Source organism: Protopterus annectens, chromosome 11.part0 (genome assembly GCF_019279795.1).
Source record: "Protopterus annectens isolate FY-2018-M chromosome 11.part0, PAN1.0, whole genome shotgun sequence".
NCBI classification, from domain to species: domain Eukaryota; kingdom Metazoa; phylum Chordata; order Ceratodontiformes; family Protopteridae; genus Protopterus; species Protopterus annectens.
The window spans coordinates 337,294,986-337,309,140 of NC_056745.1; the positions used below are offsets into that span (position 1 = coordinate 337,294,986).

Consider the following 14,155-nt stretch of genomic DNA (forward strand, 5'->3'; position numbering starts at 1 on the left):
TCTGAGGACTGCAGTTACTAAATAATGATAACATTTGTGATTTGGATTTCAGAAGATGTGTAATAATGTAATATTTGTTATTCTGGCAGCTAAGGTGAGCATACATCTCAAATTTACAGATTTTAGCAGAATATTTTGCCTCATATTTTTGATCTGTTCCTCATAAAATTTGTGATTTTCTGGCAAATCACTGGGATGATCTTTGGAATGAAGTCACTAAATGATATGCATTTGTGTTTCAGACTTCATATCCTACAGAAAAATGCATGCTAACACAAATCCTGTTATTCTAGCAACTTTCTAAGTTTATAAGAGCAATATTTAAAATCTGTCCCTATTTTTGGGACTTTGCCCCTTCATTCTGTCAGACTTTGTCCAGATAGTTGCGCTAAGAGGTTGAGAGGTATGAAAGTGAAGGAAGTGGACTTAGCATTTCATTTGTTTCTTTTTTGGCTTTGCTTCCAGTCCCTGGACTTAAGAATCTGAGATAAGGTTATGTTAAAACAGTAGAAATGAAATAACTGATCCTGGGAAATGAAGCCTTGTAAGACATTCTGTCTCGAACTGCCTGGATGCCTGACAATCTGAATGGCTTGTTCTCTAGTGATGTCATGTGTTTCAGGAGTTCCAGACAGAATACAGAAAATCCATCTGCAGTTGAAACACCAATGATATATTACGGCTTCATTGTAGTGGGTGGCGACAGGATAGTCTGATGTGATTTTACATGGTTGCTGAGGGATCAACCAGATGAAAAAGGTACTGAAAATCTGCATTTTACTCTTTTTTACAATCCACGGTGGTGCAGCGGTAGCATTGTTGCCGCACAGCAAGAGGTTCTCCCATTTGATTCTCAGATAGTGTGCGGGGAAGTGCCTTCTGTGTGGAGTCTGCATATCCTCCCCGCGGGTCGAGTGGCGTTCCAAAAGAAATGCTTGAATGGGCGTGCCTTCGTTGAAGGTTGGGTGTCGGGCTGGCAACTCGGCACCGTGAAAATCTACTGCCAATCATTAGTGGACCGGAGTTCCGCTGTGGCGACCCCTAACCGGGAAAAGCCGAAAGACAACAACTCTTGTTTTACAATGGTACCTATTTGGTTTTACTGCTTACAATTAATGATACACAATCAAGAAATTCAGTGATCATGACTGTGCATCTGCAGGGGCTTAGTAAAAGGGGAATTTTTTTTTTTTTTTGTAAGGAGTGCTCAAGGGGGGTTGTAGGCATGGAAGGCTGCCTTAAAATCTGAAACTCGCACTGCATGTGCAAATTGGACATTGCAGAGGTGGCGCTACAGGTGTGAAAGAGTTAAACACAAAACTTTAACCACAAATCTAAGTACACTCTCAAAACAACCTGATAAAGGAAGTCAGCTAGTATGAATTCTTTGCTTTACACCCTGATACCTTATACTTCTTCAAATCCCACCAAGAAGTAACAAGTTCCAGGGTTACACAGCAACTAAATGCAAGCTAATCAGTATCTAACAATGCAACTGGAGCTACTATTGCCAAAAATGTGTTAATTCACAAACTACACTATTCTCATTCTGCAACATTTCTCAGCTTTTCCTAAAACACACATGGTAACATGCAACTGTACAATCAGTCTGAAGATTTCCATATCTATCCCCAGTACATGAATATTGTTGTTATTTCTAACAAAAAGGCAAAACTGGTTTCAAGTAACCACCATTCTCCTCTCATGTACCTTTATTTAAATTTTAATTTAAAATAAAAATTATAATTAATTTAATTAACCTACTTAATCTGCATTAATTATCTCTGAGGAGGATGTATATAGTCTTTTTAAAAGACAGCATATTGAGAAGGCAGCTGGTCCAGACGGGGTTTCACCCTCCTGTTTAAAAACCTGTGCTGATCAATTGGCTCTCATTTTTACTCGGATTTTTAATAAATCATTAGAGCTGTGTGAAGTTCCATTATGTTTCAAACAAGCTACAATCATTCCAGTGGCTAAAAATCCAGTATAATAGGAATGAATGACTACAGGCCTGTTGCTATGACATCAGTGGTCATGAAGACTTTTGAGAGGCTGCTGTTAGCTTACCTGAAGGATATTACAACTCCCTCATTGGCCCTCCTTCAGTTTGCTTATGGAGAGAACTGGTCAGTGGATGATGCAGTTAATATGGGCCTGCACTATGTCTTGCAACATGATGACAACCCAGGGATATATGCAAGGATTCTGTTTGTAGACTTTAGCTCTGCATTTAATACAACAATTCTGGAACTTCTTCACTTGAAACTCTCCCAGCTTTCTGTTCCCATTTCCACCTGTCAATAGATCACCAATTTTCTAACCAATAGGAAACAGCAGGTGAAACTGGGGAAATTTACATCTAGCTATCGCACGATCAATAGAGGTGCCCCCTAGGGATGTGTGCTTTCCCCACTGCAGTTCTCCCTCTACACTAATGACTGCACCTCTAAGGACCTCTCTGTCAAACTTATTAAATATGCAGATGGTACAACTATCATCAGGCTCATCATGAATGGTGATGAGTCTGCATACAGATGGGAGGTTGAGCAGATGACCCTTTGGTGCAGTCAGAATAATCTGGAACTGAAGACTCAAACCTGTGGAGATGACAGTGGACTTTAGTAATGGTACTTACAATATTACACCCCCTCTTTATATTTAATACTGCTGTGTCAGTTGTGGAATCCTTCAAGTTTTTGGCATCTATAATCTCCCGGGACTTGAAGTGGGAGACCAGTGTAGGGTCCATCATAAAAAAGGCACAACAGAGAATGTACTTTCTGCAACAGCTGAGGAAGTTCAACCTCCCACAGGAACTGTTGATTCAGTTCTACACCTCAGTCATTGAGTCTGTTCTCAGCTCATCCATAAATAACAGTGTGGTTTGGCTCTCTGTCTAACCATGACAAAAATAGGTTCCATCAAATAGTCAGGTCTGATGAAAATATCATTGGTGCTAGTTTGCCCTACTTACAGGACCTGTACTGTTCGAGAGTCATGAAAAGGGCAGGGGGAATCATCACCGACCCTTCACACCCAGGCCACCATCTTTTTGTGCTATTACCATCAGCCAGGCATTATAGCTTAACATGCACCAAAAAAAGCAGATATAAGAACAGTTTTTTTTCCCCACAGGCCATCAAGTTCATAAACGGTTAACTCAGCTTCTTAGGCCTCCAAGGATTATGCAGTATTGTTTACATATTGTTAATACTTGTTTCTTTCAGAAACAAGTATGGATGTCATTTACGTAATTCATACTTGGAGGATCACTGAAACCGGAGTCAAATTCCTTGTATGTATGCATACTTCGCCAATAAATGTGATTCTGATTAAATTTTAATTTAACAGGTATTGCTTTTCTCTTAAAACACAAACCGTTTTGTATCCTTATCCAGTGACCTTTGCAGTAAGAAATTAAATCAGCTACTCTGCAAAGACCCCAGTACCATAAAGCAATAGGTGAAGAACGTTTCTCTTTAGTGGTTCCATTCTGTCTAATGAAATCTGTAAGGAGATAATATACCCAAATTCCTACTCTGCTTATCTTTTATCAACATGGACTGAAACAGATAAACTCACCCTACGCCACGCCTAGAACTGCAGCAAAAACAGTGTGAGCATAAGCAAAGTTTTAAATACATTTCTAATTTGTAAATTTGTACATAGTGCTTCTATGATTGTTAGTACCACTATATTTATATAATTATCAGCTTATATCAATGGTATAACAATTAGTTCTAGTACACTTTATGTTAAAAGTTTTTATTTCTAGTATAACTCATTTGTACTATGTCAGAAGTGTTCAAATCACTGTAAAATATACACTGAATGTATATTATTTGTTACATGTCTGATATATTCTGCTACATGTGCTGGATTTATAAACTCTACAGCCCTTAGGTTCAGTACATAACTTTACAGGTATTTCTGACTTGTAATTAATGTGCAAAGTTCCTAAATGTTATTTATATACTTCACTGTTGCCCAAGTGCCTGGGTCATAACTGAAAAGGGTCCTGGGGCAAGTCCACCCCCACTTGGTTGAAAAAAAAAACACACAAAACAAATATTCAACATTATACACAAGTTTATCACTTTGTTAAGCAAACTATGCAATTAAACAACCCAAAAATCTTGCAGTTCTTACCAGTGTCAATGTACCAAAGTTCCTTGCAACATACTGGAGAATTCCATGCTCGTCTGTAACCATCCCTTCCACTCCAAATATAGAGGCGATTGCTGATTGTAACAGAGCAATGGCCTGCCCTGGGCCTTGGTGAAGGATTATTTTTGTCTTCCTGAGTATCTGGTAGCAGAAGTGTCCAGACCATTGTATCTAGAATACAAAACAATGTTTTGCTAACCGTTCAGTCTACATACATACACACAAACTTGCTTAAAAAGAAAACCGTGCATTTTGCATTTTATCATAAATGACTAATTTTTCTTCAGATATACAATTTCCCATGTGTTCGTTTCTGTTTATAATTTTATATTGCAGATCTGATGATATACAATACATTACTGATGTGCTACAGTTTAAACAGTCTGGTAGGATGCCCAAATTAGTGATATTTAATGCTTTGGCTGTTTATAAGCAAGAATATCACTTAAGTGAATCCAAAGAACACAACATTGTCTTCAGTAAAAAATAAACAACTCCACAGCTTCTTCAGGTCAGACTGTTGCTGTAGTAACAATATAACTTCTGGAAGACATGAAAAATAAAGACATTTTGTAGCAGCCTAGCAAGTTGATGACTTTAAAAAATTAAGGTCAAACTGTCTGAGTGTGTGAGGGACTGTGTATTATTTTCCAGGAAGTATTGTTTCACAAACTGTTACCATGGCCTTTGCTCAGTGGTACTAGTGACCTCAGATTAAATATAATAAGGTAAGCAAAATATAATAAGGTAAGCAATGTATGTGTGAGTGGGGGGGTAGTTTATGGAGACCCCTGAATAATATTTGTTCTGTGCATTTATATGTACATATACTATACACATAATTTGTGCGTGTGCATCTGTGTGTGTGTGTGTGTGTGTGTGTGTATATATATACATATATACATATATATATATATATATATATATATATATATATATATATATATATATATATATATTACACACACACAGATACATACATACACTTGTTCATTGACATTTGTTAACCAGGATAGTCCGACTAGGTTACATTACATAACCCATTTTCAGAGGATGCTCAGGGAAAAAAGCTTCATAACTCAATATAAAGATTAAAATACGTATACAGACATTTAGGTTAATCCACTGTGAGATGCATAATACACAACAAAAAATTACAATTGTAAGATTTACAAGATCATAATAAGGCTTTTGACGCATTATACAATAAAATATGGGACAACACAGGGACTGACAAGACTTTACAAGACATTATAAAACTTAACAAGACTCAACAATACTATAAAGATTATATAGAACTGTGTAAGACTCTAAAATGACTATTCTAGACTGCATAAGAACATGCAAGGTTATACAAGAGTTCAACAAGACTGTAAACGATTCTACTAGACTCAGTGAAACTCAAGATTCTACAAGACTTGAACAGATAAAACATGCTGTGCTTAGAGAAATTCAAAGTGCTGTGGCAAAGATCGGATTGTGAGACTGGCAATACATGTAGTTGGAAGTTATGTTGAAATATAATGTGAATAGTCAAGACAATTACCTTTCTGGTAAAGTACAAGGGCATATATGGGACTTAAGAAGGTAATTTAGTGTGCTTAAAACTCTTGAAGCAGTCTATGGCTCTGATATTAACTGGTAAGGTGTTCCACAGCTTTGCAATTGCATAGGAGTAAAGACAGTGGTTTCCCACATGTTTGGGCGGTGTACAGTTAGAAGTTGCTTGTTTTCAGAACGGAGGGTTCTGGTGGGGGATATAGGAGTGTAGTACTGATTTTTAAGGCAGGACAACTATCAGGTTTGTATATCATTTTGCGTGCTACAGATAGTTGCAGGAAGTCAAAATGGTGAGGATAACTGACACAGTTTAGTTCTTTTAGGAGACACACACACACACACACACACACACACACACACACACACACACACACACACACACACACACACACACACACACACAAGGTGGGCTTCAATGAAGTCGCACTAAATCCCAGAAAAAAAAAAAGATTACAAGCAGAACTACAAATTATAAACATTAAGAAAATTGTATGATATCATAAGCAAGAAAACTGCCAAAATATAGGTCCATATTATCTCTCCCTGAATGGGTCATAGACACTTCTGCAAATTCTGAAATACACTGAATAAAGTCTCTCTCTGCCATACTCATTTTCAAAAAATCTCTCCAGCTTCTTCCCAGCACTAAGCAGTCTGAATTTTTCATGACATATGACTGTGCCCTTCAAATGAGTGCTTCAAGTTGCTGCTTACTGGAATGGCATTGCTGTATCTGCACCTCATCTCCTTCCTTAAAATCATAAAAACATTTCTGATTATCTATTTCAGTAAACTATGCCTTGCTCAATTTTGCCTCAGACTCTCTTGATCTCAACCAGGTATTAAAGTAGATGTGGGAATACCTTCCTTTAATCTGTGACAACTTATCAACTGAACACACAAAATCATCAACACCTTGCAGTGAAGTATGCCTGTATCCCAATAATACTAAGTGAATACCAATGAAAGTCAGTGGTAATGTTCCAATTTCAAGTGTTTCAGACTCCACTCAACCATTAGACTTTGCAAAGTTGAGACTAATGTTAGATGATTAAATTCCCATTTCTCAGTAATAATATAAGCTTAGCAGTAGCAATTATATCTGAAATTCCGTGACCATATCTTGACTCATAATACCTGTTAACTTCACAACTTCTAGAAATATGAATGACCTGGATCATAAATATGTTCTCTTAGTAAAGAAACAGCAATCACACTCTTATGCTCTCTGGTCAACCCCTGCCCCCAAATACCAGTACATCAATGATGTTTAATAACACCTTCTTCAAGCCCTTTATCTGTGTGGAAGCAGCTCTCTGAAATCCTTCAAGTACTGACAAATACACCTAACAGAAATCTCACAAATCTCAAAAACTGGTCTCTTCCCAAAGATTACTAAAATGTACACTGTTTGGGATGCTTACATAATAGTAGCCTTAAAAGTAGTCTGTGTGCACAGTACATGTGAGACTTTTACAAAGGGTATGACACACTACATGTGACACCCCATCACTGGCCCAGTAATCAAGGAGCCTCAATCCTCACCACTGGCAAGTGGGGAATATACACACTGTGAAGATAACAAGTACATACACAGTAAAGTGCAAATTCTCTTAAGAGTACACAGAGATCACAGTCATTCTATGGCTGGTTTCTCCCTCTTTCTCCAGATCCCTAATAAGACTCCCCACTAGCATAACTATAGGGTTGAGATTTCAGCTGAGTGGCCAAACTATGATCTCCAGCACCCTCTCTGTCCAACCAGTGCTTCATACCCCTTGCCCAAGTAGTTGAGAGACACACACTGAGATTTGATTTACACACACACACACACACACACACACACACACACACACACACACACACACACACTCTCCTGGGAAAGCCTGGCACAGGTTTACTAACTGTGCCCCCTTTTGCGCAGACTATAAGTTAGTTCCGACTGTCACCAGACACTCTTGTCAGCTACTTCAAGGCCCTTAACAAATGGTGCCCAATCCTACTGTGTAATGTTACTATTAATCCAAATGGTAGTTTGACCAAGCGCCAGGCTATTAGGAGTGGCCTGTATAGTGTCGCTAAATAGGTATGCAAGTATCCTAAGAGCTTAAATATATCTAAACAGATCAGCCATGATTAAAATGGTTAAATATATTTAATAATAAATAAAAGAACAAGACAATACTAAATAAGTAATCTGTTGCATCAGAGTTACAAATCAAAGGAAATATTTAAAATATTGCAGGACAGTCTCAAATAAAGATACCATCTAAGCTATACTTTACTATATTCTTATCTGACTCTAAAAGAGTTACTATGCCCTACAAACATACTTACAAGCAAGGCAAGTGTGGTGAATGGATCTTCTAGCTGATGGTGCTGTCAAGTCAAAAGACAGATGCAAAAAGCCTTCCCCTCCCTCTCTCTCTGAGACAGTTCTTAAATTAATATCAAATATTACTGCTGGGTTAGCTTGGATAACATCACATTTTGTCACCTGACTTTAGTTCCCAAGCTAAACCCCCATTGTCAGAAACTATCATCAGTGTTTAACAGCTCTCTGTGAAAATACATAGCCTTCAGATGTTTACAACTGCTAGAAGACATAAAACAATAAAACACAGAGAGTCCCCTAGTGTAGACAACCTGTCTCCTGTTGACTGAAACTGAAAGATAACTTTTACAGCACAATCGTAAAACAATTTAATTTCAACTACTTTCTTGAAGTTTTGCAAGTTAACCTTCTACATTCAGGTTTCCACTGTTAAGATATATACACTTACACAATTACAATAGTTTATATACATTTCTGTTCTAAGCCAGTAGGGCATGCTGTGGTTAGACTTTAGCTCAGTACAAAACATATAGTACTCACTAATCCTCCTTAACCCAGTTCAAAAAAAAGCCTCAAACTATACTTCCAACAGCATTGGCAGTGTCCCTGCTTAAACCCTGACTAATCACCACCCGCTGTTCCTGCAAACTCTCCTAAGCATTTTAATCTTATACTCTAATAAGTGTACGAATTCTTGCAGGGACTTAGCCCATAACTCCATGTATTATTGTCTGAAATTGAAGCCGCATAATTTTGATGTTGTCTACTATGTTTTATCCATGTTTGTCACCCTACTGAAAACTGCATATTATACTTATCTCTAAATGTTTCTATTGTTCCTAATGTATTTATACTCTGCTTTCTGGAGCTTTTCTCCCCAGGCATCTGCTGAAAATGGACATATATCCAGTCGGACTTTCCCGGTAAACAAAAAAAGTTCCAACACAGTTGTAGTCAAAGCATCTTACATGAAGAATGTTGGCATTCACAAATGGCACATAGCCACTTACAAAATTCCAGATAGCTGAGCTGGCAGTATCTCCTTCTGTCACACTTCTATATAAAGCATATTAATATTCTCAAATGACAATACTTATTTACAAAATTTGAGATAGCTGGGCTGGTAGTATCTCCTGTTACATTTCTATAAAAATCATATTAATGTTCACAAATGACAGAATTATTTACAAAATTCCAGCTAGCTGGGCTGGCAGTATTTCCCTTTGTCAAACACGGTATGAGACTTTTGATATTTTGCTTCTTTCTGATGCTTGAGCGAAATGGCTGTTGGCAATTAAAACATCACATTGCACTACTCTAGTCAAAACAGAGGCTACATATGATGAACAAACACTTTCCTTGGATGTATTTTACAATATAATAGTCTGATGTTTGTTAACAATTAATAGCAGTCTTAACTGTGATTTCTCTCCTGTGCTGACATGCTCCATTTGTACAAATTTCAAAGTATTGCCTTCCATACATTTACAAAAAAAAGAAATTGAGGAGAGACTTACTGTACAGTGAAGAACATTTGATTACAGCAATTATTTTTTTGTAGAATTTACCAAACTGCAAGCTATATTCACTACATTTGTAGAAACTTCCCACATAGCTTAGAGACTTGCCAGCAGAGGGGCTTTTACTGTACAAATTATCAATGCAGTAACATAACAGTCAATGAGGAAATGAATAAAACAGCCACCAAATGACAAAACCATCAAGAAAAATCACAGAATGGACAGTATCATGTGACAGTCAAGAAAACACCTGGGCAAAGACAGATCATCAAAAGAGAAATCACTACAGAAGTAAATATCACAGATGGGCCAAGCTAGTTCTCCCCTGCCAGCTCAGACTAAACTACTACTATTCATACTACAGGCATTCTGTACATATATGTATATATGTATGTATGTGTATTAATTACGGTATTGGTATTTTAATGCATTTTCAGTCAGAAAATCTACAAGGAGGGCCCTGCAAAGCACCTGAGCAGTACTCTGAAATTGACTGGGATGCAAGTTGCGCTACTTTACACAGAGAAGAGGAAGAAACTGCTTGAAAAACAGAGCAGCTGACAGTCATTCTGTTAAAATGAGATGAGAATTAGTTTAACTACCACAGCAAAATAGTACGCAATAAATTATCCAGTTGAGAAACTGTTTGATTACCTATTGGTACGTTCAACTCATGTGGTACAAAGGAAATCAAAAAGCAAGTCTGACTTCCTGAAATAATTGTTCCATGCTATAAAGAATATTCTCAAGGCTCATAAGTGCAGAAAGAAGACAGATGAATCTCTTGGTATGAGAATGTATGACAACTTCTGGTACAGAAGATATGCTACCAAACAGTGAAACCCATTCCCTGGACATGTTTGGAAGGTAAATATGCATACTTTTCAAACTGCAGGGAAAACGCAACCCTAATGCTTTGAGGATCCAACAAGTAGCGTCTTCAGAAATTATGCATGAAAGTCCCAAGTGCCATTTTTACAAACAATTTGGAATTATATGTTTTTGACCAAAATAATAGTAACAGCTCTTCCTTTCAGAGTTATGTCATAACAATCGCAACAGAAAGTGAAGCAGTTCTTGAACACTACATGTAAATACACAGCTATGGTACTAACAGAAGGAAGGACTTTAGACAGTGACCAGTTATTTGCGTTATTCGTATCAGATAAGGAGGCCCATCCACTGTCTAAGCAGAATTGAGAGTATTTGGTGACTCGTCTGGGATGCAAACTATTCTATTCTCAAATGCCCCCCACTTATGATGTCCAGAGAGACTGCTCTGCCCAACATCCACATATTTTAGATGGCAAATTTCCTGCTCAAAGTATCTAAGGAATTCCTTTGCCAAGTATGAAAACTGTTTGGAGCTGTAAGTTTAGGTTGGCTACCAGATCTCACAGCATGGTCATACGGGCAAAGGTGATGCAAGATGTACCCACCACTGCTGATGCTCCACATTGCTGTTGTGCTGTCTCTCATAATTTGGAGTGTCCCTACATTTAGCACTGAATGGGAAAAAAAACAATAAAGCATTACTGGATTGCCATCACCTCCTTCAGCTTGGAGTGCTTATTCTTTAATATGGAATACAGGGCACATAATATGAGATGCTTGATGTCCATCTCTGGCAGGACCAATGGGAACCCTGGATTCCTAGAGATCTAGTGGTGCAAACACTGCAATTACTTAAACTATGTCAACTTTGCCCTCTAGTGCTTGTTCTTGAAGATGGATGAGTACCCACTACTCCAGACTGCCAGTCCAAAGGAAAAGATGATCTTCTAAGCAATACATTAGCCCTACCACCTCAAACTCAGTCCAACTTACAATGTCATCCATATTTGCAGCATCACTACTCTGATGGTCTCTGCAGACCTCAACCCACAAGATACTGCAGGCCTAACAAAAAATTAAGAGAGTTCCTCAACATTTTCCTTGTATCGCTTAATTATCTCCACCACAGTGATCAACTGCACAGGCTGTATTATGTAAAGAGCATGTAGTAAGTCCTACCTTCTTCCCCGGAGGTGCAAAATGGTTTGCCTGAACTTCTTTCAGACCACTCAGCAAATCTTCTTTCATAGCCTCTCCAAACTTCTCCCACACCAAAGCTTTCTCTTCAGCAATCATTCTGACTGCAGTTGTCTTTTCTGCCAGGTCCCTCGCAAATGGAACAGGACAGCCCTTCACACGTACTGCGCAAAGGAAGCCACCTTCTACAACTCAAAAGAGTCATTCACCACTGGTGTCCACCAGCAGGCCCTAAGATTACACTGATGAAAGGCATCGACCACCCTCAGGCTAAGCTCCTAAGTGCCACCTCAACAACTGAGTTCTTGAACATGGCCTTGAGTCAAAAGACTTTCAGAGGTAGAAGATCAACTCATCTTGCACAAAGACCTCAGCCAGATGTTTCCAAGAGACATCTGAACCTCCTCCCAGGCCTAGTGCTCAACAACACTTCTACATCACCATTTAATGATCACCTGATAGCTCTGTCCCTGTCTTATTTTGTGTGCCCACAAATGTGGCTTCAAATCTGACGCCATCACATCAAACTCAGTCACAAGATACTGTGGTACTGGTGTACTGCAGACAATACATGACAGTGTCCACTATCAGCCAAGCCTTCCCAGACCAAAGAAGCTGTTTCTGATAACTATGCCCCAAAGGTATCACTATTACTCCACAAACATGTTTTGAAGCCTCTGAATAAGGCAAGATAATCAGTAGGCAACACCCTCTGCAGCAGCATGCCCATCTCCTCAGAGGCGGCTAAATAATTTGTAAAATTATTTGATGCATAATCATGAACTTGCAAAGAGTTTTTTTTTTTTTTTTGAGACTGACAACTGCACTGAGACAACTTTCTCATCAGCTGGAAACAATTGGTTACAGAGAGGTGTGGGTGTATGCAAATGTAACTGACTATATGCAACCAATACTTTTCTGTCTCTAACCACAGCTCATTTCATGAGTAAGGTGGAATTTCACATTCCTAAAGCAGGTTTCCTTTGTTGCAGTCTAGGCTGCCTGAATCTGTCATGCTCATGCCTGCTAAATATCCAACACTGTATTTTATCATTACTCCTCAGCTTGCAGGTAGTAAACAATGGTTCCACATAGTAGTGGAGGGTTGAGTCAATGCAGTTATAAGGAAGATCTATCATTCACTGGGATACCCCAAGAATAATGGAAACTTTAGTCTTAACTTCAGCACAAACTTCAACTCTACCTTTAACATCAATGTAATCATGCTTCACTTGAAGGCATTTCATACACCTACACCACCAAAACAGACACATAGAAACACAAATCACACACCTACATTTGCGGAGACTCTCAATAAAAATCTGCTCAAGCAACAGAGACCTCCAAAGCAGAAACGCAAGCAACCTCCACCCCCCAACACAACCCAAATGACACACAGCCCACAAACTCAGTATGCCACTCAACAGCAGCCCATAAGGCATAACAACGTACCCAACACTCTAGTCATGGGTGACTCTATAGTCAGGCACACTGATGTTCCACTCACCAGGCTAAACAAGGAGAAAGTTACTGTCAGTTGCCTGTCGGGTGCCAGGACCCACCACATAACACACGCACTCAGGTTACTCCACAACAAGTACAAATATGACTCTGTCATTGTTCATGTTGGTGTGAATGACCTGAGACGTACCTCCCTAGACTACATGAAAAGAGACATTGAAGAGCTCTCCGATCTTGTAGCCCAGGCAGGTATGACCCTAGTCCTGAGTAGCATCCTGCCATCACCCACAATGATGCCACAGTACAAGGACAAAATGACTTGACTTCAACAACTGGCTAAGCTTCTGGTGTCATTCTAAGGGGATCCAGTATCTGTCTGCCTGGGATGACATGATCAACAGACCACGATGTTTTGCCAGAGATGGCCTGCACCTTATTCCCTTGGGATTCCGGATACTGATTAAGGCTCTTGCCACCCCTATAGTGCCTTTTTAAGGCAAGGTCCAAATGACAAATTCACCACCGTAACAGGTACAAGCAAACAAAATCTGAGGGTAATGCTACTCAATGCTAGAAGTCTAAACCTCAAAATGCATTTACTCGAAGCACTCCTTAAAATGGAGAACATCGATATCTGTGCAGTGACAGAGACCCGGTTCAAGGCTCCAGAGAGCACCCCTGCATTACCAGGCTATAATTCATACCACATCTTTCGGCCACCTAACCTGGACCGAAACACTAAAGGCGGAGGCGTGTCCTTATTCATTAAGGATATCCACACCTCCAGGCTAGTTGCTCAGCATAATGCATTCGAGATTATCCAAGTGCAATTAACTCTGGGCAAGACTGTAATCCAAACTGTAACTTGCTACAGATCCCCCACCATGCCTCAGGATTCCCACTCCTCATTTCGTGATACACTGGAAAACATTAGGGTACAACCCAACACCCTCATAATGGGCGATTTCAACTACCCCATTAACTGGGAAAACTACTCATGCACCAACTCTTTGCTCAATGTTTTCTGGAATTCATAAATTCCAACGCCTTGGATCAACTTATCCACACCCCCAACAGG

The 14,155-nt window shown here is 39.0% G+C and overlaps 1 protein-coding gene across 1 annotated transcript in view; it reads right to left on the reverse strand.

The window, feature by feature from the left end:
• HCFC2 (host cell factor C2) overlaps nt 1–14,155 on the reverse strand; it is an 886,151-nt gene that overhangs the window by 629,580 nt on the left and 242,416 nt on the right. The window contains exon 6 of the mRNA XM_044087200.1: nt 4,153–4,341. Coding sequence (XP_043943135.1) covers nt 4,153–4,341 — 189 coding nt within the window. The remainder of the gene's footprint in view (nt 1–4,152; nt 4,342–14,155) is intronic.